The 24,697-nt window shown below is 55.5% G+C and overlaps 4 protein-coding genes across 4 annotated transcripts; 1 reads left to right on the top strand and 3 right to left on the bottom strand.

Moving 5' to 3' along the window:
- Nucleotides 1-9: 9 nt before the first annotated feature.
- On the bottom strand, nucleotides 10-1,782 carry CAOG_08073 (hypothetical protein; the record flags this gene model as incomplete). Its single annotated transcript, XM_004342625.2, has 5 exons — nucleotides 10-277; nucleotides 369-1,148; nucleotides 1,306-1,413; nucleotides 1,510-1,596; nucleotides 1,637-1,782. The coding sequence occupies 5 exons, from the start codon at nucleotides 1,780-1,782 to the stop codon at nucleotides 103-105; spliced, it is 1,296 nt and encodes a 431-aa protein (XP_004342674.1). The 3' UTR covers nucleotides 10-102.
- A 184-nt stretch (nucleotides 1,783-1,966) lies between these two features.
- CAOG_08072 (hypothetical protein) lies at nucleotides 1,967-3,874 on the bottom strand. The gene is made up of 2 exons (XM_004342624.2): nucleotides 3,641-3,874; nucleotides 1,967-3,509 (listed from the first exon to the last, which is right to left on the bottom strand). The coding sequence occupies exons 1-2, from the start codon at nucleotides 3,723-3,725 to the stop codon at nucleotides 2,026-2,028; spliced, it is 1,569 nt and encodes a 522-aa protein (XP_004342673.2). The 5' UTR covers nucleotides 3,726-3,874; the 3' UTR covers nucleotides 1,967-2,025.
- Nucleotides 3,875-4,182: 308 nt separating this feature from the next.
- Nucleotides 4,183-7,246, top strand: CAOG_08071 (hypothetical protein; the record flags this gene model as incomplete). Its single annotated transcript, XM_004342623.1, has 7 exons — nucleotides 4,183-4,314; nucleotides 4,621-4,702; nucleotides 5,030-5,614; nucleotides 5,846-5,940; nucleotides 6,370-6,400; nucleotides 6,475-6,801; nucleotides 6,921-7,246. The coding sequence occupies 7 exons, from the start codon at nucleotides 4,183-4,185 to the stop codon at nucleotides 7,244-7,246; spliced, it is 1,578 nt and encodes a 525-aa protein (XP_004342672.1).
- A 741-nt stretch (nucleotides 7,247-7,987) lies between these two features.
- On the bottom strand, nucleotides 7,988-24,155 carry CAOG_08070 (hypothetical protein). Its single transcript, XM_004342622.2, has 2 exons — nucleotides 23,904-24,155; nucleotides 7,988-22,897 (listed from the first exon to the last, which is right to left on the bottom strand). Exons 1-2 carry the CDS (start codon nucleotides 23,974-23,976, stop codon nucleotides 8,106-8,108), a joined length of 14,865 nt encoding a protein of 4,954 aa, XP_004342671.2. The 5' UTR covers nucleotides 23,977-24,155; the 3' UTR covers nucleotides 7,988-8,105.
- Nucleotides 24,156-24,697: the final 542 nt, after the last annotated feature.

The following is a 24,697-nucleotide window of genomic DNA, read 5'->3' as shown; positions in this document are numbered from 1 at the left end:
GATCGACGATGGGTTCATTTCAAAGATGCAACGCTTTCGCCGATGCGTAGAACAAAACTGACACGATTTCTACAGAGCGACACACATCATAGCTGAACTCGATTATTCCTGCTGAAGTCCAAGCTGTCGCTTGCGCGCCAACAGATGCGCCCGGTTGATCGCGATGCCAGCGACAGCACCTGCCACCTCGTCCACTTCTTCGACACCGTATCTGTTGAGCAGTGAATAAGCTTCTGCACCCGTGCCAATACCGCTCTGGCGTCTGTCGGAGCGCTCTCTGTCAGCACAGTTTGCAAGGAAACCCTTTTGGTGAACAACCCACACCTGCTCCATCTGTCACCGGCAACAACTTTGCCGTTACAACGTACAAAGCCGCAGTCATGAAGGGAGCAACTTTCTTGCGCGCATCATGCAAGTGCTCCTCCGCGCGAGCAACAGCGGCAGGTCGGAATTTTGGCACAATCGCGTCTTCGTCGCGCAAGGCTGCGCCCATCTTGACAAAATCGGGCTCCGGAGAGCTGGTTCTGACTGGCAGCTGAATGGGTGGGTTGGACGGTGCAGCTGAAGGAGCCACTTCGTGCAAGTGGGTGTCGGAAGCAGTTTGCAGGGTGCTTGACGAAATCTTCCGCGTTTGCCCAGGTTCCGAAAACAGTACAGGAGTTGCATGCGCCCAATTGGGTTCCGAGGACAATACAGGAGTTGTGTGCCCCCGATTTGCCGAGTGCATGATCGCTGCTTGTGCCAATAGAGCAGGGGAAGGAGAACGGCCTGCGCGACTGGAGAGACGCAGACTGGTGATCATTCCAGACTGGTGGTTGAGCATGGCCGTCTGCGTGTGGCGTAGCCCTTCAGCAGCGTCCGGCGTGGCCGTCGTGTGCTCTCGCAGGGAGAGCCTGCCTGCTGTGGCCTTGCGCGCGACTGGGACGGCATTTTCGTTCCGCGGATGTCCTTCGACACCGTCCTGCTCGCGTTGCGGCATTGCCGCGATTAGACGCTGATTCATGCGGTCGTACATGCGGTTGAGCGACCTGCGGGGTCGCACGTCAGTTGCCCTTGTCGGGACTTTGGCGGGAGTTTCAGATTCTTCGCGCGCTCGTTTCGGCTGGCGATCGGCCTGTGAGTCTCCTCCGCCCGGCACAAGTGTATCGCTGTTCATCAAACACCGAAATCCATAGAAGTACACCACACAAGCGCATCGGTGAGTGCGAGTAAGAGCCACAACCCCATCAACAGCTAGCAGGAAACAAAAAAAAAAGGCGCCAAAATTTGGCGTTCAAGTTTTGTTTCAAAATCACTGCTTTCGACCTGAACGTCCCATCGGCGAGTGCCATCGTTCGCGCGCCACCGACATCCTCGTCCTCAGCGTCATCGTGCAGTCCAAACAGCATCTGGCGCTTGATCGTCTTGGACACTCTGTGGCGGCATTGCAAAGAGCAGATGGGTAGGTTCCCCCAAAGTGAGTGGTCGACAATGCAAGTTGTTTCAATGGCTGCAGCATCGTTGCGCGACTCTCGGCCACCAAGAACAACAAGGGAGGAGATGGAGATAAAGTGGCCGGGAGAGCCGGCAGAGTCGAGTTCGGGGAAGCGGAGGAAGCTGACAAGTGATGGGAGGTCTCTCGCGTCTCGAGACTGACCGAGCATTGGGAATCTGGGTGAGCTCCTCGGTGGCTGTCGTTGGATGAGAAGGGAATCCCTGCGATGGAACCAACTGGGCGCGGGATGGATGCGGACTGGATGCTAACGTCGGAATCGCCAAGGAAGAGTAGAGCGGAAACGACATTTTGTGGAAACACAAAGCAAGACTGAACCAAGACGACGGTCACACACAGGACTGTTCACCGAATGGTCAGCACACTTGCTGTATTGTTAAATAACATGCGAACTAATGTACAATGGGAAGCACGGAAAGGCCCTCAACCAACAACAACAACACACACACACAACCCCCCTCAAAAACACACACACACACACACACACACACACACACACACACAAAACTCCCCTCAAAGTGCCCAAATAATTATTAAGAAAGTTGTCGAGACGCAGTTTCGGTTGGCACGGCATGGATGAGAAGTGCCGAGGCAAAGCTCACGCCGATGCACAGGCAGAGTGAGGCTGTGGCAGACGTGGCGAAAAGCATCTGGGCAACGAAGGGACTGACCATCCCACCGATTCGAGCAAATCCGGACGCAACGCCGAGCGCAGAAGCCCGAACGTTGGTGGGAAACAGCTCGGTGGTGAACACCCACAAGGATTGGTTAAAGCCGAGCGCACTCATTCGGACCACGCACATGATGATGGACAGAACTGCTCCTGCATTTGCACCGCGAATTTCTGGCAGTAGCAAAAGCATCAGCAGACCGCCACAGAGCGTAAAGAGAGACGCGATTGTTTTCCGGCGTCCAATTCGATTGAGGAGCTGGTCTGCAAGCAGCAGTCCAGGCAATTCTCCAGCATTTTCAAGAATCACTTCCCATTCGCGTCCAGCGAGCGAGCCGCATTCATTGGACGAAGTCGATGAGTTTTGGCTGGGCGAGGTCGAGGAGGAGGAGGGCGAGTCGCTCGCGGCTGCCAATGTGACGGTGAAAATCACCAGTCCATAGTACAGAAGAGCCATTAGAAAGTACATGCCACACAGCAACGCAAACTGTCGACGCCGGAGAGGATTTTCGCTCGAGAGCAAAAGACGGATGGGGTTGGCCTGCTTGCGTGGTGTGGTGGTCCCTGGTGCAGAGATTTGCAGTAGCGCTGCATTATCTGCATCAAGATGGTGGTCATAGTCATCGTGGGTATCACTGCCAGCGCCATCGCCATCGCGGGTATCAGCATCGCTCAATACCAACTCCCAATCGGCCGGGAACGGTCTGCCATTCACCTGGGCAGCGTGATCAAACACGGCTTTTGCCTGAGAGGCAGCTGCCGCTGCATCCCGAGCAAATGCACCAACGCCGGTCAGCAACAGGCGTGGAGACTCGGGCAAAACCTTGGGGAAAACGACCGCGATCGCCAGCAGCAGAGCGGACGGCACCGCGGATGCCCATAGCAATCCACGCCAGCCATACGACGGCAAAACGGCAACCGCAATACACGCTTCAAGCAGCGTCCCAATGGAGAAAAAGGACAGGAAGACGAGCAGTTGGCGCGCTCTGACGGCTGTCGACGGAATAAACTCTGCGTACAGGGACAAGGCCGCGGGACTTCCGCCGACTCCAAACCCAACAACGAATCGGGCAAGCAGCAGTGCATTAAAGCTCCACGCCACAGCGCTACCTGCGCCTGCGATCGCGCAGCATGCCGTCGTCAGCAGAAACCCGTACCTGCGACCAAACACGTCGGCAATCCATCCCGCCGAGCAAGCGCCAAGCAGCATGCCCATGAACACGACAGACGAAAGCAGTGCAAGCTCTGGCTCGGACGCAGCCATTGCGTCACTGGCGTCGCAGCGCACGGCGTTGGTCAGGAACGGCAGCAGCATGAGCTCCATTGCGTCGGCGAGCTGCGTTGCGCCTGTGGTCGAGCAAAGGCATCACACACACACACACACACACACACACACACAAAATGAGTGTCGAGAGCGCACAATAGAACAAGCTCGAATCTTGTGGGTTGTCTGTGAGGTGTTGTTTTTTTTTGCTTGCCAGTGATGAGCAGGAGCTGCAGCTGGAATCGTCCGTTGCCAACATAGTCGACTGCCTGCCGCAGCGAGAAGGTGCGCGAGGGCATCGTCTTTGTGCCTGTCGACTCGAAAGGACAAACTAAAGCTTAGAACAGCTCAGCGCCAAGAAAAAAAAAAAAGAAAGAGAGCTCGACCGTATGGGTTGATGCGTTTTGAGGGGTTGAAAATCTGAGCGATTCAGTTTCAAAAGATTGGCAAAATACGAGACTGAGCCGTGTTCGTGACGTGCGTGTTGCGGAAAAAGCTCTTGTCTGTTGATGCAAGTTTGAACAAATGTGAACGTGTCATGCGAAAGCATCGACCAACAGCATTGACGCTGGACTTGGAGCGAATGCTGGACTTGGAGCAAGATTAGCGAACAAAGCGACCAACCCCGACCCCTCTGCCCCACTTTACACAAATCCCAGTAGCGCTCTTTCTTTTTTGTTTTGCAGGCTCAGAAAGTGCAGATTTACAAATGAATGTCAAGTTGCTGCAGCCAGTCGCCCTTTTTCCTTCTGCGCCATGCTCAGTCTGCAGAGATTGGTTTCGCTGCTGTGCGTTAGCATTGCGCTGGGCATGGCTGGGCTGGCTGCGTACCGCGCGACCCATCCGATCGAGCGCAACTCATGCTACATGACGTACATGTGGCCTCAGGTGTGTGAATATGCAAAAACCCGATGAGGACGAGGTGGTGGAGGAGGTGGTGGACCAAGGGGGTCGCAGATCAGATTCGCAGATCAGATTTAGGGGCCCAATGGTCACTCCACTGGCTCTGGTTGCAATACCACCACTGGGGAGGTTGAAATGGCATCACCATGCCTAGGAAAAAAAAAAAAAAAAAAAAAAAAAAAAAAAAAAAAAAAAAAAAAAAAAAAAAAAACACTGCCTGGCTTTCCCCAAGTCGTCGTCGGACCTCGTTGATGTTGGTGTTGGATTGAAATTTGACTTGTTTACGATTAGTACGTGGACGTTCCGCTGCCTGCTTCGAGCAGCAATCCAGCCACTGCACATTACCGATTGCTGCTCTACCATGGCTCGGGAGGTGCGGCGCCCGTGTATCATCAAACCAAGGTAAAAAAACAACAAAAAACCAATAACAAAGACACAACAAGAACTCTGACATTCTGAGATTTCTCAACAGCTCACTGGCAGAGCAGTTCTCTTCTTGCCCGGAAACGCAGGCAGTTATCAGCAAGTCCGTTCGCTTGCAGCGATCTCGTTGCGGCTCACACACCAACGATCCGCACCCGAGTTTGACTGGTTTGCAGGTTGCCAAACAAGACTGCTCTCGTAGTGAATAAACACTTCTGAGAATCCTGAGACGATGACTCACTGGGCTTTTTGCTGTTTTTGTGGTTGCCTCACCCAGCTGACTTCCGAGAAGAGCTGTCTGGATTAACTGGCAGTGTCATTCCAGGCCAGGTCGCCTTTGCTTTCCAGGCTATACAACATCTCCGACAACAAGCAGCAACGCGGGCCGGGCCCATCGTCTTGGTTGGCCATTCTATGGGTGGAGTCGTCGCCAGGCTTCTGCTCGAGCAGCATCCCGAACTTGTTCCGCATGTGGCGTTGGTTGTTACGCTCGCCACGCCTCAACACAGTCTTGCTGGCGTTCTGGACGCTCACCTCCGCAGCATCCACGCAAGCATATCCACCTCCAGCCGCTGCTACAACGTGACACGTCCATTCCCGCCTGTCCTATCGATTGCTGGCGGACTTGCAGACACGCTCATTCGCCAAGATTTAGTGCTCGTCGACGACGCACCACCTGGCCGCATTGTTCAAGGTGTCTCGTCTTCCATTCCGTATGTCTGGGCGGCTGCTGATCATAACTGCATCATGTGGTGCAATCAATTGGCTCTGAGGATCATCCTGCTTCTCGGTCGCGCTCTTCCGTCACCCAAAGCGAGCGGTGGCGAGATTGCGACGACTATTCAATCTCTCTTTTTCGAAGGTAGTGCTGTGATCGAGCTTGCTTCTTTGTTTTTTTTTCGTTGCCGACCAGATATGCGGTTGCTGTTTCTGTGCTGATTGACATCCCTCTTGGCTAACGCATGCACTGACTTGGAACCACTTGTTTTTTTTTCCATTTCCGCCCCAGAACAACCACTCTTGTCGAGCGACGAGTCATCACGTTGCATGACTTGTACGGCTTGGAACTCGTCCATTTCACACACATGGCGAGAATTGCCAGCCGACATGTCCAATCACTGTTTCCGAGTACCGCGTGCCAACAAGGACGAGGAGACGTTTATTCTGATCGATGACACCAACGCGGAAGTCAGTCACTCTTTGACTGCGTTCGAGGCTGAAAATGACAGTTCAAACAGATGTGCCACTGGTGCGTTGCTGCGTGTGAGCGATTCCCAGTTGTGGCGATCTCCACGAGCGTCAATAGCCAATCCCACCACGAACGATCGTCTCGTACCTGGGGCAGTCGTCACCAAAGTCTCCATTCCTCCAGGCGCGACCGAAGTTGTTTTGTGTCTCCAGTCACGAGCGACAAATCGTGGGCTTCCAGCCAACCTGTTTGCTCTATCCGGCAGCGGCTCGGTCGAGCTGTTTCGCAATTCTGTTGCGGCGATAAATGCTCCAATGCCTTTGCCCAAGATTTGGGAGTTGAGTGCAAGAATTCAGCACCAATTTGATGCAGACGCGACGGGATCCTATCAGAGTTTCGCTCTGCCAGACTTGCGTCATTTCTATCAGGCATTCCTTGTCCAAGTGGTTGTTTCCAAAGGTGTGTCTGGCTGGAGTCACTCCCCAACATGTTTGTGTGTGACGACGTTTTGCTCATTGTTATTGACACTGCAGGGTCATCTGTTACGAGCGATTCGCGCAAGAATGTCGTTCTTCGCTTTAACGTTCCGAATCATCACGAAGAGCATTTCGTTGCTGCAAACAGTGACACCCCCGCCGTTCTCTCCCTCATACTCGCTATGCCGGTTGCGCGGCGGGTGCCCTCGTCCAGCCTGGCCGTACCAACCCTTGAAATGATACGCCCGGCCGGTTATCACGTGTCTCTTTCCATTACCTTTGACTGGCCGACAATCGCGATGCGCGTTTTGGCTTTAGTTGGGCCCGTCGTTTTCTCGACCGCTGCTGCCGTGTCGGTGCTGCCATTTGTTGCCATGTATCCCGGTAATTCCGTTTTGTTTGCCTCTGCGACACTTGGCTGCGAGGTGCCAGACAAAGCTGACCTGGCTGCGTCGAATGTTTGCTCTTTGCTATGTTTTGTTTTGTTTCGAATTCATCATCAGACGGTCAGCTTTCCGGATTGTTAGGGTCTGCCAGTGCTTTCGGAGCCACACTTTCCGTTACCCCAGTTCTCTTTGCCGTTGTTGGCTTCTCAATACAACACCAAGAAGAAACTAGTTTTGATGCTCTCCAGCATTTGGGTGCTCCCGTCTCGCCCCTGTTTGTGTTCTTGATTGCTGTGCTCGGAATCGGACTTGCTGTGCTCGTCTCTGCAGTCGTTCGAGTCGAAGCCTTTCTTTTCGATCGATTGTTTTCGATAATGAGGCGCTCCGCCATCGCCCAGCCTTCGCGCTTCAAGTTTCCGCTGTACGTGTGCTTGATTGGTTGAGCAGGCTGCGATTTGAGCGATAATGTACTCACAAGTTTGACTCGCGCTTGACGCTTGATGCTGCGCAGGTTGATCTCGAGTACCGTGCTCGTTTTTCTTGTGAATTTCTACTATTGTATGGGCGTGGCGTTTGTGGGTTCCTTCCAATTGATTCGACTTATCAGCTACTATCGTGTTCCTGCAGTATGTTCTTGGCACAGTTGCTCGTTATCGCGTGAGGTTGTTGCGTGTGCCAACTGGCCTGGTTTGGTTCTCACGTTTTGATGTCAAACATGCATGCGCAGTCGAGCAATGCACAGTTGCGCCGTTTCCACAACAACCTTTTCACCATGGTCATTCTTACAGCCTGGCCACAATTACTTGCGATTATCGCTTGGATCCGACACCTGCAGTTTTCCCCCAGCTTGCCATATTCTACCATCGATCTCGCGCCAATTTGCGCGCATGTGGCGCTGATGCTGACAGTGTTGCATTCGGAGCTGCTTCCCATAGCACGTCAGTCATTCAAAGGATTGCCAATTCTGCAGCTTGTTGCAACCGCCACGGCCTTCCTGCTAATTCTCCTGTTTGCCTCCGTCAACTTCGCCTCCCTGCAACTAACCGGGGCCTTGTTTGCAAGCGCGACAGTATGGCTACATGGTCAATTCTAATGCTATGATAAAAGTAAAAATAATAATAATAATAATGAATGTTGCTCCATCAAACTATGGAAAACAACAATAAACAAAAACTGCAAACGCAACAACAACAACAAAAACAACAACAACAACAAAAACAACAACAAGAACAACAGCAGCAACAACAAGAACAACAATCATCAGAGCCTCTACATGGGAAATAGAGAAAACCCCCAAAGCATTTACACGTAAGTATGGTCGCGTTCTGCAAGGTGCATGAAGCGCTGAATTTCACGCAATTCCATTGCCTCGTCTTGGGACACTCCAAGTTCTTCAACCTGCTCGTGGAAGGCCTTGTCGTTCGCGAGAGAGCGAGCAAATTGCAAATCGTGCAGCTGAAGGGAGTGACGCGCAGCACGCCATGTGCCAATGGACAGCCAAGCCTCGCGCAGAACTTCAAAGAAGCGCGGAATCCAAATCACCAGGAACCCAAACAAGATAACATAATCGATAAAGATCAGCGCGGTGGCAACGTCATTGGCACTCTCAGAGGAAGACGAGTTGACAATGATGAAAAGAAAAACAACGTGTGCGATGACGCCAACCACCGACCACATCTCGGAAACGAGAAGAAGCTTTGACTTGAACGGCTTGACCACGGCAATCGCGACAAAGTACGCAATGTACACGATCAAAAGTGCCGCAAGCTGACGGTTTGCGGATCCAGCCGTTGACACGGAGAGTGCGCCAAGCGTCACACCGGCCAAGAGCTTGCGCAAGAAGACAAGAAGATACAGCTTGTTGCGTTCGAGTTTCATGCCCGTATAAGCCAGACCAAAGACCCACGAAGTGCGAATGTCATATTGGACGTCGTGCTGGAAGTTGGCACCGCTGTATCGCTTGTTGCCGGGTTCCCCTTCAAAAGTATTGGTCCTGAAAGTGGGATCAAACAGTCGAGCCTGACCACCTTTGCCGAGCGGATGCTGCGTGCCGCGCGGTTCCACAAGCTGCAGCCACAACCAGTGACACAAGGGGAGGCCAACAAGAACCAAGATTAGCACCACTGCGGCCACAAACATGATGCCATCTTCAGGCGAGTAAACAGTGACAGAGTCGGCGCGGTCGGTGCGGAGCGCGAACATCATGGCGGTGGTCACAGCAAAGCCAAAGTACGTGAAGGCGAGCAAACGCCACGACACACCGAAAAGCGCCCAGAGCAGCAGCTTGAGAGAGCGGGCTTTGCGGAACTCGGCTTGAGTGAGTGTGTGCTCGTCGGCTGCAGCGCCATGTGTGCTGCGTTGCAATCGACGGAAACGAAGATGGCGGCGAATGAACAAACACAACCCGACGGCCAGGGTAATGACGAGCAGCAAGGCCAGGAGCACCAACGTAAAGACGACTTGAGCGGCAAACAACTGGTTCACAGCAGTGGTCATTTCAGCGGCGACCTCTGGCACGGAGAGCAGTGAACGACGGTTGCCGTTCCCGACCCGCACATCCACATCGGTGTTTGACACGACAACATGCCCGCCGTCCTTATTGGGATTGACGCGGAAAACGGAGACAGAGTCAAGATGAGAGTCTGCAGGCTGATAATTCCAAATCGGAGGAACGAGAACGTTCGTCCACGAGTAACAGCTCACAAAGTCCAAATAGTCTGAAGGCAGGTTGCCTCGTAAGAATCCAGTAGCGCCAATGACTTGCGCGAAATCCATCAACGACCAGACTTTGGAGCCGGCAGTCGAAAAGCCTTCAAAGCCCATCAGCGCGCCAACTGCCATCAACGACAGGCCTCCAATACACATTGGTTTAGCAGCGTACGAGGGATCGGCAAAAATGACAACAGCGGCCGGTGCGCAGTGGCCCCAGAGATTGCACAGCTGGTAAATCATTGAATCGTTCCTGAACGCGTCAGCATCAGAGCGCGAGCCACGGAATCGATAGCGAAGGTACTGGGTACCGTTGGCCAGCGTGATGATGGTCGCGTTGCCATGCAGCGGTGGCTGCAAGACGGCCGAGTGGGTGAGATCCAGGTCAAGACCCCAGTCGTTGTCTCGGAAGGGCACAAACACGGCGCCGTCTTCAAGGTAGTCATGCATTTCAGCCGGCACCGTATCCCTTGTGTTGGCGATAGTCGGCCAATCATGGACGATGAACACGTCATCCTGTGGCAGTGGCGGAGCAACGGGCTGGACGTCCACCGCAATAGGCCAGTCGACACAATATGGCACTTGATCGCACAGCTGGAGCACAACGGTCGTATTTCCAGACCAGTAGGGGATTGGAACAAACGTAAAAGACGAGTACTGGATCCCGTCCAGGCCAATCGCACGAATACCGGATGAAGGCTGACCCCGTGCTCCATTGACGATAAGCAGGGTGCTACCGAGTTCGCCAGGCGCCGAGGTCACGGGCGAAACGGAGCCATACTCGCTGGGAATGCGCACGCGCACCGTCGTGAGAGGCATGTCAACCACATCAACGTTAGAAGCGAATGAAAAGTCGAGCGTTCCCAAACCGATGCGCGTTTCAAAGACGGGCTGTGTTCGCGGCGGGTCGAGGACGGAGTGGATGTTCACAGTCACGTTTGCTGTCACACATGCACGGCTCTTGTCACAAACCTCAACCACAAACCAGTTCTCGCCATTGTAGTCTGGATTGGGGATGAAGTGCGCAGAAAAGTTGCCAGGTGTAATGGCTGCAGTTCCGTTCTCGGGCTGGGTCACGATGCGCAACGAGAGCGGATCGATATCCTGCACCCCGTCCGCATCAAAGACATGAGCGAGCAAGTCCAGGAATACCGCTGGTGCATCCTCGTCAAAGGATTGCACAGGGACGTTGAAAACAGGAATGTTGTCTGCGGCCAGCAGGATTGTCATATGGGTCGGATCGACCAGCACAGCGCTGCCTCCAAAGGCGACAGGCAAGCCGATGGGGTTGAAATCCGTGTCGGCACCGCCTCGCACAATCCCGCTCGAGCCATCAACGGACTGGAAGGCGAGCTGCGATGTGGCAACCAACGAGGTGCCTTGCACCAGCGAAGGCAGCGCAATGCCTTGCAAGGAGATGGTCAGGTTGGTATTGAAAGGAAGCTCGTCCACAAACACGAAAACTACGGTGCCAGTAGTATTGACCCTCGAGTTGTCCACCAAAACCGTAATGCTGGAGCCAACCAGTGCAGGGTCGAGCCGCGCCAAGACGGAGGCGGGAGAGACCCAGATGCCCTGCGAAATGGTCCAAGAGTACTCAACATTGTACGCGCTGGTGTGGGGCTCTGTTGCGTTGCTGCTCGTGTGGCCAATCGCAATCTCGGCATCCAGCTCTTGGCCGGGCACCAGGGACGGATACTGCGCACTGTAAACCTCACTCTGGATGGCCAGCTCAGGTGCGACGAACGCCAGTGTTGTGGGACCTGACGCCGCCGTCGAATGAAGTAACGAGGACGACGCGGCCAAGTCGCCCGAGTCGGACAGAGTGAAGGACGGGGTAGAAATGACAAAGTCTCCATCCAACTGGGAGGCCAAAGCAGCCTCCAGCACGTCCGATGCCGACGAGTTCTGGCCAATTCCATCCAAGAAGGCAAGAGCGCGGAAGGTCACAATAATGACGGCGTCATGAGCCGGATCACTATTGGAAACCGTGCCCATGCTCAGGGTGGCGGAGGTGCGGTTGCTACCAAAGTCAATGTCGGTAGCAAGGCGCGCAGCCGACACATTTGTCCAATCGAAGGCAGAAATGGAGGCATTCGTAGCGCCTTCTTGTGCAATGGACTCGAGACGGACAATCTGCAAGCAGGGGGTCAGGCCAAGTGCGGCAACCTCAGGAGAGGCCGATGCACGAGTGCGGAAGGTCAGTCGAGTGCCACGCAGCTGCCGAGCGGGAAGGTACAGCTTTGCGACGTAGAGCACCTCCATTCCAATGGTCACGCCATGTCCGGCTCCCAGAGGGGCGCCAATCATTGTCGGCACAATGTCTGCTGTAAAGGTCACGGGTGTGACGGGGATGTCAAGCGACACGACTGCAACAGCGTCTCGACTGGAGACATTTGTATGGGCATCCGGGTTGGCGCTCGAATACGTAATGTTGAAAGTTTCGCGATAGGACGGAAGCGCATTCACAGGGAGCTGGGCCACGTACTGCAACAAAACGCTGCCACTACCAAGCGGGAAGATAAAGGCGTCGCTGGTGATGGAAGGCACCGTCGCATTCTGCACAGCCAAGCCCGGCGCGGACAGACCAGTGCTGGTTCCAACAGTCGCGGAAATGGACCACACACCGACTGTCGGCACAGGCCTTGCATTCGAATTGGTGGTGGTGCGGAGAATACGAACCGAAAACGCCGACGCGATCGAGTCCGAGGCATGTTGCAACAGCAGCGAGAACGCGACAAAGGCACTTCCCTGCTGCGGCACAGTGTTGGCGGGCAGGGATGTGAGCGTGGCTGTGAGGGCAGGCTCAACCAAGTGATACTCGACGGTCGAATTCAGCGAGGCAAGGCCTTGCTCGCCAAGCACTGTCGGGAATCCAAAGGTGGCGGTGATGACGGCCGTCATGCTGTTGTTGTTCCGCACGGAGGGGTAGTTTTGGGCCGTGGCAAAGACAGTCAGCGTGACGGTGGTGCTGGCATTCGCGACAGAAGCGGGGCGAGCTGCGCGAGGCACCAGCGTTTCGCCAAACTGGAAGGTCGCCAGCGCGTTTGTTGCGCCGTCCAAGGACGAGAGAGTGGCCGACGAGCCCGCCTGCAAGGCCGACTGTGCCAAGCCAGCATCAAGGACGGTTGCGTTGACAATAGAGAACACGCTGAGACCGGACACGACGGGCGCAACGACACTCACGGTCAAGTTGGGCACTGTGCCGAACGGAAGTGTCACGACAATGGCAATCTTGACCAACTGGCCAATGCTAATGCCGCTCCCAGCGAGATCGCTGGCAACAAGCAAGCCAGGCGAGGCGACCGAGATTGGGTCCGATGTCAGGCCAACAGAAAAGTTGCGACCGACGTTGACAGGCAAGCTGGACGAGGCGCTGACCGAGGACCACAGAACGCGGCACCCGGCTTGCACTGTCGAAGACACCAAAGCCGTGTCATCGAGAACGACAGTGAAGGTGATACGCAGCGGCAAGGCGCCCAGCGGGTAGTTGCTCAACGTCAGGGAAATGTCCGAGTCGGACGGAGCAAAGCCACGCGAAATCACGACGGCCGAGGAAACCGCGTCCGATACTAGATCGCCATTTCCTTGCACGGACGAAATCACACACGGAGCAGTCTTGTTCAACTGCAAAATGCGCTGGATGGACGGAGCGACAGCCGCCAAATCGGACAGTACAAGTCGGAAGGCAGGCGAGGTCGAGTTTGATGCGTGTTGAATTTCAATCTGCACGTCTGCAATGTCGCCAGCCTGGCCAGATTGATTGTCACGGAACGTGACTGACCGGGTGATGTTCAGCGACGACTCGAGCAAGAGGGCAGTGAGCGAGGACGTTTGTGTCCAGGGAGTGACCAACGCGGGAGACGTAGCTGATGCCACCAACGTGACATTCAACCCCACCAGCGCATTGCCACTTGCAAAAGGCGACGCGCTGTTCACTTGCACAGTCACTACAAGAGTAATCTGATGGGCTGCACCAAGGGGACTGGCCGAGCTCGCACCAGTCACCGAGCCCAAGGTGACGTTGGCAGCGTCCAAAACGCTGTCGCCATTGGTATCGCGCAGCACTGACGCAGACAGTGCGCCCGACACGACGGCAACATTGGACAGAGATGCACCAATGGACGTTGCAGTCACGCGGACAATCTGGAGGGCGTCCTGGCCATTGTCTGTGCTCCCGTCCAAGACCCACGGCTGCAGCAATGACACGACGATGCTGCTCATGGTCGTTGTGCCTGGCGGGAATAGAACGACAACGGTCACATTGGCTTGCTCGCCCATGCCCAGCGCAGAGTACAATCCACCATCGCGGGAGCTCACCGCAGTGCTGGGGGTGAGCGGATCGGATGAAGAAGTGAGGGTGGCAGAGACGAGGTAGGGGTGAGCCAGCGGCAGTGCAATGGTGGTCGTTTGCGGCGGAAGCGCATTCCCGTAGAGCAAAGTCGCCACGACAGACGTGTTGCTGGCGGGAACGGCTGAGGCAGGCACGACCACCGAATAACTGACCATCAGCGCGGCAGGGGCGAATGCCAGAGCGAACAAATCGACAACGACCTCGACATGGTCGTCGGAGGCTCCGTTTCCGACAATGACACTGGCGGGGAGCAGGGTGTTGCTGGGAAGAACGCGGACCACGACCGAACCCGACACAAGAGCGAGGTTTGCCGGGGTCGGGAATGCGTCCGTCAGGCGAATATTGAATGCATCCGTACGCGAAAGAGCGTTCACGTGGGTGATTGTGTAGTTGACTTGTGTGATGCTTCCGATGGCAGCTGCAGAGCCCGATGCCACTGCAGCGATCGTCAACACGGGCAGCGCCACGACAAGGTCAAACGGAACCGAGCTGCCAGTGGCGGTGAGGTTGACCACCGGTGCTGGAGACACTGCCGCAGCCCCAGTGTCAAGGGTAACGAAGGGAACAATGGAGCCTCCGTTAGGGTTGCTGGTCGTCGACGCTGGCACCAAGGCAACAACCGACACCGTGATGAGCTTGGTGACTGCGGGAGATGACGACGTCAAAATTCGTGTCACTTGACCAAAGTTGAAGACGAGTCGATCAACGAGTCCGTCCGCGTTCGTGTCGCTAGCCGAGCTTGCTGGCACACCGGCAGCGGAAATGCCCGTTCCCGACAACGACAGGTCGGACCCGACCAAAAGCAAGTCGACGTTGGAAGCCGTTGCGTTCAAGAGACCAGCGAGAGCAGGCACCAGACCCGGTCGGGGCAGCTGCACCGTCACAACCAGGTTGGGGCAAGTACTGCGCGGCAGGTAAATGTCGAAAGCAAACGTGACCTGCTCAAGGTACGTCACGTTTCGACCCACCGTGCTGGGAATGCTTGTGACAGGAGCTTGGGCCGAGAGAGTGGCAAGCACAAGCGTCGCGTCAACCGAGGGAGGGCGAGTGACACCAAATGCGACAGCCGAGGACCCGAACGTGGTTGGATCGGTCAGCGCAGGTGTCGACCTGAAGGTGACGTCCACTCGATTGCTCAAAAGTTCGCCTGGGGTGGTCTCTTGAGCTGCGCTAGCAACCAGGGTAATGGTGAAGGAGTCACCCGCGGGAAGCGCAGGGTTGCCGACCAAGGCCAGCAATGGCAGGCTCACAAGAGCCGAGTTTGCTGCGGGTGTTGTAGCCAGCGGAATGCTCGTCACGGTCGAGCCAGGAGCGTAGGCAGACACGATGGATCCGGCGGTGATGAGCAGGCGAGTGGACAGGGTCACGTTAATCACCACGTCGAAGGCAGCAGAGCTCGAAGCTGCAGACGCTGGCAAAGCGGTCGTGTTGTGACGCACAAGAACGGTGACGAGCACCGGGTCTGCAGCCTGAACCATCGTAGTATTGGTCGCGAGACTCACTTGCAGACGAGGCAAGACGACGAGCCACGGCGACGACAGGCGCCAATTCTGCCTGCGCAGCAACGAGCCGTCGGGCTGCGTCGTTGCCACTCCGCTGGTGAACGTCACGTTGGCGGACAGAGCCGCGAACGGGTTGTTTGCAGCGCTTGGCAGTACCACAGCATTCACACGAATCATAATGACGTTCGTGCTCGTGGTGAGGTTGGGTGTTGTGGCCGCGTTGCTGCCAATCGTGGCATTGTCTCGATTGGCGTTGGTAATGGTGCCAAAGTTGGCCGTCAGCGACTCAAACACGCCATCGCCGTTCAGATCGACCGGAAGAATGCTCTTGGCAACAACCAGCTGCGCATTTCCCGAGATGCCCGCCGGCACCTGGGTCACCACGGCGCTGGTAATGTTCAGAATTGTCGAGGCAGCGAGCACCGAGCTGCTTGTACCGGTGAAGGTCACGTTGATGACAGCGCCAGAGACGGTGCCTTGAATCAGCAGCACGGCCACGTCCAGCACGACCGACTCTCCCACAGTTATGTTGTTGCTCGGAGTACCAGCCAGATTGGTTGAGCTGGCAACTTGGAAGCTCGGTTCAGCAATGGTCACTCCAGCGTCCACAGCGCCACCAGTGAGCTGCGCCCGAGGAGTACCAAGCGATGCGGGAGCAGAGTAGTATGCAAGCGACGCGTTTGACCGAGAAACGGCCAGAGGCACAATCACAGTGTTTACACTGGCTTGGTAGCGCACGCTCAGTGCCATCGAGGTGTCGTTGAGATTGAGTGTCGAGACTAGAATCGAGACGGACACATCGCCCGCCGTGTTCCCTACGGCGACGGTTGCATTCGTCACGCTACCAGCGGGTCCGTTGATCAATGCGACAATGACTGTGCCGGCGACAAGCGTCATGCCGGCAGGCAGGGAGTCTGCAATGACCACGTCGTATGCAGCGGCTGTCGACGACGCTGTGCGATTCACCAGAATTTGGTATGTGACAAGATCACCGGCATCAACGCTTGCTAGCGCGACCACGGGGCTCACAGTGGAGATGGCCACAATCGACTTGGACATGGTCAAGGCCGGCTGCGCAACTGTGACTGTAAAGCCAGACGCAATGGTAGACGTGGCATTGGCGATTGAAAAGAGGCCGCCTGAGGTGACAGTGTACCTGGAGAAGGACATGGAACCACCAACAGCGTAGGACGCCCCATTCACATTCGCCGAAATGTTGCCGACCAAGGCAGTGACAACCAGGGTGATCTGACGAGCAGCGACAGAGGCAGTTCCAGACGCCACAGTCACATTGCCGAGCGAGCATGTAACCGCGTCAGCAGTGCCGTCGCTGTTGGTGTCCACCGGGCTGCAGCTCGATGGCTGCGAGGACACCAACAGGATGCCTGCGCCTACGGACTCGAGCGGGTTGGCGACCGCCTGCGGTACGAGAGCACCGACAACACTGGTGGGAAGGGTAAGTCGCACCCAGTTCACCGTTGTAGAGCCCTCCGGGAAGGTCAACACCAAGCGCGTTGTAAACTGCTCACCCGCAGCCACTCGCTGCCCAAGCGTTTCCAACAGGGTCGAGTTGACCAGTGTCACGCTTGCCAGCACGGGGTCGGAAACGGTAAAGTTGGCCGTTCGTGACACCAGGGAGCTGGAATAATTTCGAGCAACCGCTTCCACAACGCCCAACGGAGCGGACGAGTATGTCGTGGCCGCCGTGGGTGAATAGGTGCCTGGCGCAACGTTAGACACGACTGTGCAAGCAAAACTAACAGAAGCGAACGACGGAGTTGCAGTGGTCGATCGAGCAAACGCGTCGATTGTGAGAGTGAAGAGCGAGGAGAGCCCGCTTCCTGACGGGGTTACTGCCACGCTCATGGCCGATGGGCTGTAGCTGCTGGTGACCAGGCTAGCGGGATCGAGCTGCAGACTGCGAGGCAGGATGGAGCTGGTCAGCAAAGAGTCCGGACTGAAAACGTACGAAATGCCGTACGCCGGTCCAGTTGACGCCGCGGTGTGTGCAAGGGTCAGGTTGAAAGCGATCACATCGCCAGCGTCAACAACCACATTGCTCGATGCCGGGGAGGTGGTGACAAGGGCGATGCTGAGCGTTGGCTCTGCGATCGTCAGTGCAGTGGCCGACAAAGTGGAATTGCCACTGCCAGTGTTGAGCGTGCTGCTCACCGTGAGTGTCGCACCACGAACATTACCCGTGCCGACGGCAAGCACAACGCCGCGCACCGTCACGACGATCGCGTCATCTGCGGTCTGGCCGTTCGTTGGGTTTCGCGTGGTACCGAGCGTAAAGATGGCTTGGTCTGCGAGCCCATCGGCGTTGGAATCGAACAGCGCAGAGGCATTCGAGCCAACCACCAGCGCAGGGGTCGTGACAATGTTCGCGCCAATGCTGGAAACGTACGCGTTGACAATGGACATGCGGGGCTGTGTGAGGTCGCGCAGAGCAGGCAGGGACACGTAGAGTTGGAACGTGTTGGTCCAGCCGTTTGCTTCTGGAATGGAAACCGCCACCTGGTAGGTGGCCACCTCGCCAACAGCCACCAACGGTGAGGCTGTCTCTGTCAGCGATGTGCCGACAAGAGTCACCGAAGTCAACGCGGGTGCCTTGATGGTGATTGTCCGGACTGTCGCGGGCGGAAGCGAGTAGGTTCGACGCGGGGCCGCCAGGCTAAAGGTTGTGCCCCAGTTGGCGCCAACCTGGATGGAAGCAATGCTGGGCGTGGAAGTCCAGGTCGTGGTCGGAGAAACGGAGAACGTTTGACGGTACATGACTGGATCCAGCACGAGTAACGTGACGGTAATGGTGATTGTCGTCGCAGGCAATCTGGCAAAGAAGGAGCCCGAGACGCTGAGACTTGCATCTGACGACAAGTTTCCTGACGCCAGAGAAGTCCCGGCTGGGGCGTTGGCCAGGGTTGCAGACCCAGACACAAATCGCAAGCATGTGGTATTCGGCAGCGGGAAGGTGACACTCCAGTCAAATGCATCAACGTTGGAAATGGGGCTCGTCGTGCGGTGTGCGATGGTGTGCGTCAGAACAATGGTATCACCAGCGTCGACCGAGGTCGCGCTGAGAGTCACGCCTGGAAGTAGCACGCTCTCAACCAGCGACCAGGTGGTGGTCACGTTCCTCACGAATCTCGACTGCAGGCCATACACGACAGTGCCCGACACGGGAAGCAGAACGCCAGCCACGTTCGTGCCAACCGAGGCCGGAACACTGAGCACGACTTCAATGACAATAAAGTCCAGCTCGTTCTCCACATTGTCGTCAATGTTGATGACTTGGCCGAACGAAAAAACGGCCGTGTCATTGAGCCCGTCACTATTGGAATCCCTCATGATGACGTTGGGGGTGGAGAGCAACTGCACGTTTGCTCCAACAGAAATGATGGAGGCATACTGCACCACCATTTTGCCATTCGTTGCAGGAACGCCTGTAGGTGCCGCAATCGTGACATTCAACACACCAAAGCTGCCTTCGGTGACATTGACCGTGTAGCGCATGGACACGAGCGAGCCGAGCGTGACTTTGAGCGCAGACCCTGGCAGCGAGGTGGGCAACGACGTGTTGACGGTCGAAACCACAATACGCGGCGGACCAAAAGTAAAATTGAGCGACGTGACATTGACCATCGACAGGTCCCAATCATTGTAGCTGCGACCAGCAAGGATCGACGGGGAGCTGTAGTTGAGTGGCGAGCTGCTATAGTTGACGGCTGGGACCCAGTTGACCGTCGAATCTGGCGAGGCAAGGTACGACAGCCTGGCAGTGAACGTCACGTTCAGGGTGGACTTGACCGACGAACCAGCAGATTGGTACAGTGGCAGCTGGGCCAGACGGACGGAGAATGTCGAGTTGTCGGCAGCAATGGAAACTGTAGCAGGAACCGAGACTGACGCCGGAGTTGTCACGATGATAGAGGCGGGGTAGAGCACGAGACCGGCTCCAGTTGGCACAAGATTGGGGAGTTGAAGGAAGAAGGCCGAGGTGGTAGAAATGCTCGTGTGCGCGACAAGAACGGTGAATGTGAGGTCGTCGCCCGCATCCGCAATCTGGGGGCTAATGAATGAGTTCACATTCAACTTCGGCTCCGCCACAGTATGAGTGAGCAGTGTCGAGTTGACGGCGGTCAGGGTCTGAGCAGACGAGCCGAAGTACACGGTGCTCTTCGACGCGATCGTGCTTCCCGCAACATTGGCAACTTTGGCCGCAGCTGGAACACTGGCCTGCACTTGCACAACAATATTGCGATCCACCGACGGCTGGAATGGCAAGGAAGTCAGATTGCCAAAGTCAAACACGGCAGTATCGTTGAACGTGTTGGCGTCGGCATCTTGAATGGCACCAACTGCGCCAACCGACAGCTTTGAGACGGAAATGGCACCACCAATGGCAACAACTTTGGCCGAAAGGATGGCAAACACGCCCGGTGCGCTGACTGAAGGCATTCCAGCAGAGATGGTGAGCACGAAGCTGCCAATCGAGCCGCTCGGCACACTTGCAGTCAGGTTGAACGTGACCTGATCTCCAACCGCCACGATGGGGCTCGCAGCGTTGGCAACAAATCCAGATGCGCCAGAGGCTGAGGTGATGAGCGGAGAGGAGGCGTTAAAGCCCTTCAGCTTTGGCGCGTCTACAGTCACCGTTGTGTTGCTGGTCTCGCAGGTGTCAAGATAATCAACGGCGCTAGAGAGACCAATGGATTTGTACTGGCAAACGGACAAACCCGCGCTGCTGGAAGTACCGTATGCGGCCGTGGGCGAAAAGGCAAGGTCGTACGAGATGACGGCAATGTTGCTACCTAGGAGGCCATTGTCATATGCTGGCAAGCCGGGAAGGTTGGCGAGCAACACGGAGGTAGTTCCGCCAAAGAGCGTCGACCCGTCGGCCGAAGGCGCTGTCAAAAACTGGAGAGCCGAGCCACGACCATCCGAGATGCACAGCGAATTCGGTAGATAAGTAAAGGTACCACTCGTTGTCGCGATATTGCCCTGCAACGAAACGTTGTAGGCACGTCCGCTGCCCGAGTTGACCACAAACATGACCACGGTGATGACATCGCCACCGCCAACACCACCAAGAATGCTCAACTGGTCAAGCGCAGTCACCATGGCGTCAGTGACGTACGTGTTTCCTCCCGAAAAGCTGAAGCGATTGCAAGGCAAGGCCGCCGTGTTGGATTGGCCAGGTTGGGCAAACGTAATTCCACTGGAAGCCAGCGCGGTGGGATTTGAGTAAATCGCCCCCGCCCCCGACGATGCAGCAACCACAGCAGAGTAGATGGTTGAAATCACGGGTTGTTTTGCTTGAATGGCGGCGGTGTCTATCAGAGAAGTAGCTGAGATAGCGCCGTCTTCGTATTGCACAAGTTGGGTCAGTTGCAGCATGTCGAAAACTGGCACCGGACGCACAGTCAAGGTCAGCAGAATGCTTGTCTTGAGTGGGCGATTTTGGACATCTGAAAAGCTGCCAAAGCTAACTTTGATTGTGTTCAAGTTCACGTCCGTGATGTTTGGAACAGCTCCAGTGACGGGATACAGCGTTTCGTCCGCGGCGAATTTGAACATATTGACTGGAGGTGTGGCTGCAGATATCACTGGCGAAAATGACGCCGGGACGGGGTTGACAGTAGTCCCGAGAAAAACCGGATTGCTTAGATAAAGGATGACCGAGGAAGCCCAGAAGTCGGCAGACGGGAAGGAAACGGAAATCAACAGCGTCACATTGGCACCAGCGCTCACAAGCTGTTCGGGAGCCAAAGGAAGTGAGGTGGCATCGCATCCATTGGTGGCCACGCAGATGCGCGAGCCATTCACGGCGTAAATGCTGGTGAATACTTGGGCCCTTGCGATCGATGCGCCAGTACCGCGCGACTCTACAACCGTACCAGTGGATGCCGTCAACGGAGCGGATGCATTTCTGACAGCTACAGAGGCCGACAGTTGCACAACGAGCGGATCGCCCATCGACACAGCACGTGTCGGAGTAAACCGGTCCGTGTACAAGTCTTGCACTCGGCATGGAAGGCTGAAAAGACCGTCAGTCACAGGTCCGACTAGAATGCCCTGGGCGGAAGTCGGCGCCGGAACCAGCTTGGAAGCAGAAAGGCCAAGCGCACTGACCGCTCGCGTCAGATTGAGGCTCAAGACTGTGGCACCATCCGTCGCTGGCAGGGCGTCGTTGCCAACTCGGCTAGTGTCGATCGTGTAGTGCACGCCAAATGAAAGGGTGTTTGTGCTACTTCCACCCAGTGATAGGGCGGCAGTGGTGGAAGTGTTGGCACGGACGCCATCCGGGATGGTCAGGGTGGAGAACAGGCTGCCGAACGAAAAGTAGTCTGAAATCTGGAAGGATTGGGCAATAGTGCACGCACCCATGGGCAACATAGTACCTGGCGAAATGGACACGGTCGAATAGAACGATTTGGTGGTGAATGTCACAGAGATTGTCTGTGTGGATGTTTCCATGGAAAGGACTGGAGTTCCACCCACGATTGTGACGGCATTGTACGTCAACGAAACTGTCGCATTCATCTTGAAGCTGCGGGGCAAGCCTGTGGTCGCGCTGATGACTGGACTGCCCGAGGCATCCAACCGTGGGACGAAAAACCGATACTTTGCGGTATAATCTGCCGACGATGATGAGGTAACCAACTGCGACGTATACTGAGCTTCGAGAAAGGCGTTTGTCAAAGCGGAAGTTGTGCTGGAAGGCTGTCGCACAATGACTGGGGTGGCGGCAGCTGGCAAGAACGAGGTGCCAGCCGAAACGAATTGTGTTAGAGTACTCATTGGGAAGGACACGTTCGCCCCAAAGATGGTGAGGCCCAGCGGAGCATCGATTTCCAACGTCACGTCGATGGGAAAGGACGGGCCGGATGGCGCCTCCACTCGTGAGGTTTGCAGGCGGAGAGTGTACCTGGCAAAGGTGACCGAGAGGGTGGTTGGCCAGGTTGCTGCAGCCGTGCTCGAGGACGAAAGAATGCTCGGATCAGTGCTCACATCAGAGGTATCTGCAGTGGCTCCGTTCGCAAAACTGGCGCGAATGTAGACAGGCAATGTGACGCCAGTGTGCAGCTCGGGTGATCCCAGCGCCGAGAAGCCCACCTTCACGACCACGTCCTGCGAGTTTGGGCCGAGGGACACGAATGGCAGCATGATTGTTAGCAATTCGTAGCTGGAAAACACAGTCGATGCGGGGTCGGGCGTGCAGATGGAGGCGTAGTCGCCCGAGCTCAGCCTATTCTTGGGACTGGTTGTGCACTGCGTGATGCTATCGAACGTGTTATAGTAAGTGGTCAGCGGAATTGATTCCGAGGCAGTTTCGTAGTAGGCGTACGCCACCGGCAATGCCGGGTATGAGCCGTCGCCTGGGCCTTGGGTCGTCACGATCTCCAGGTACGGCAAGTACCCAGTCGCATTGCCAATGTTTTTGACCGTGATATCGGCTGAGACCGTGGACGACGGAAATGTATTCTGCGAGGACGTCAGGACTGCCGAGACGCTTGGGATTGGGGCAGCTGCATTGCATTGAGGGTGTGAAAGAGCAAAGGGGGTGAGTACAACTCGTCGCTTTCATGCCCTGTCCACATGGTTTTCCCACTGGGGACTTTGCACATCGTTTGCACATAGTTTTGCATCTCGAGTGAGCAAGCGATGGGAAGGTGTGAGACTGGAGGGCAGTTTGCACGCGCATCCATCGTCATGGCTCTGCAGAGGCCCCCCAGCCTGTTCTTGCTGTTTTCTCTGCGCCAGTGTCTCACGATGACACGCCTCCGTTGATGACTCTGCTGAACAGCGAGCGAGTGTGCTGGCGAGTACCACACTGAAACCTAACCCGAACCCTCTTCTGCCCACAGTGTGAAGCCAACACTCTGGGTGTCAGACGATTGTTGTTCGATTCGTTTCTCAACTTCCACTCCCCGACCCTCCCCGCGACCCTCCCCCAAACGCAACGAAAGCACACAGAGCACAAGGCACAGCCAATGAACAAGCCAACGACCCACAGTCGTGATCGCTGCTTCAATGCAAACGCAATGCAATCCAGTGAATCGGCGATTGAGATTGGGTGCGGTCAGGACTTTATCCTTAAAATCCCCGAAAACAGAGGGAAAAAAAAAAAAAAAAAAAAAAAAACAAGCTCAAAGAGTAAGGAAAAAGAGTCAAAACGGGTTGCGATGCAGAACGAAGACGAAGAACGAGCAAAGTGAAAGATGCCAAATGCAAAAAGTGTGAAAGGGGGGAAGGAGGGAGAGAGAAGGAGAGAGAAGGAGAGAGAAGGAGAGATGGTGAGATGACTCAGACGCCTCGCTTCGCCTTCGACGAGAATTTTTACAAATGGTATTGGATGCGAAACGAGCTGGCAGGGGGGGGCGGGGGAATCCGGTTCAGTTCAGCGACAAAGCAGTCACGAGAACAGAGGCAAAGGCGATGATGAACGCAGAGGAGCCCGGAGAAGGCGAAGAGAGCGAGCGGGTTGTTGGGGGAAGTGTCAAACAAAGCAAACACAAAAAAGTGTTTTGTTACCGATCGCCATGCTGGACAGTGATGCGAATGCAGCTCCAAGGAGCACGATGCGAGCCACCACACGCGCCTGCATCCTGACGGAGGGGGCAATGGACGGGGGTGAAATACTTGTGCGATCGGTAGTGAAAGGGGAAGCACTGGGGGAAGGCCTGTCGGTCGACTGTAAAATGGGAACGAACGAGGTTTTTTGGAAAGTCACACGAAAAATAAGGACGAAGCAAGAATTGAGGGGGTTTGAATGCCAAAAAAACAATAAAAAGAGACTGGCGTGAGTCATTCTAAGCAAAATACAGAATAGATGGGAGAGGGGGAAGGATGGATGTGAGCAACGTGAGTAAAGCGTGGCAGACATACAGTAGATCTAGTCAAAAGGAAAGCACAACTTGATGTGCAGCAGAGAAATGCAGAGAATCGAACATTTCAAAGAAGAACCAGCAATTAAAATGGACAAGCAGAGGCAGCACCCACGTTGAACGACAACATACACGGTGTCAAACTGTATCAAACTTAGGTTGGAGAAACAAGTGCGTGAGAGACAAAGCGACGGGCGATTTCAAGGATTGCTGGCACAATGAGTTTCGCCCACGCGTCATCCTCGACCGCTACAGCCGTCCGCCACACACAAAAGTATATACATAATGTCTACACTATTGATATTCGCTCATGAGACTGCGAGATCGAGAACTTTAGACCGACCAAAAGGCCAATACAAAGTTGCCGGTAAACTTTACAACCGAATTTCCAGCTCCTGCTTCTCGCAATCGACCCCGCCGATTGGCGTATTATATTATCGA

This window comes from Capsaspora owczarzaki, assembly GCF_000151315.2.
Source record: "Capsaspora owczarzaki ATCC 30864 unplaced genomic scaffold supercont2.17, whole genome shotgun sequence".
Taxonomy (NCBI): Eukaryota; class Filasterea; order Ministeriida; family Capsasporidae; genus Capsaspora; species Capsaspora owczarzaki.
The sequence above is the reverse complement of the archived record's forward strand: the minus strand, read 5'-3'. Positions and strand labels throughout refer to the sequence as shown.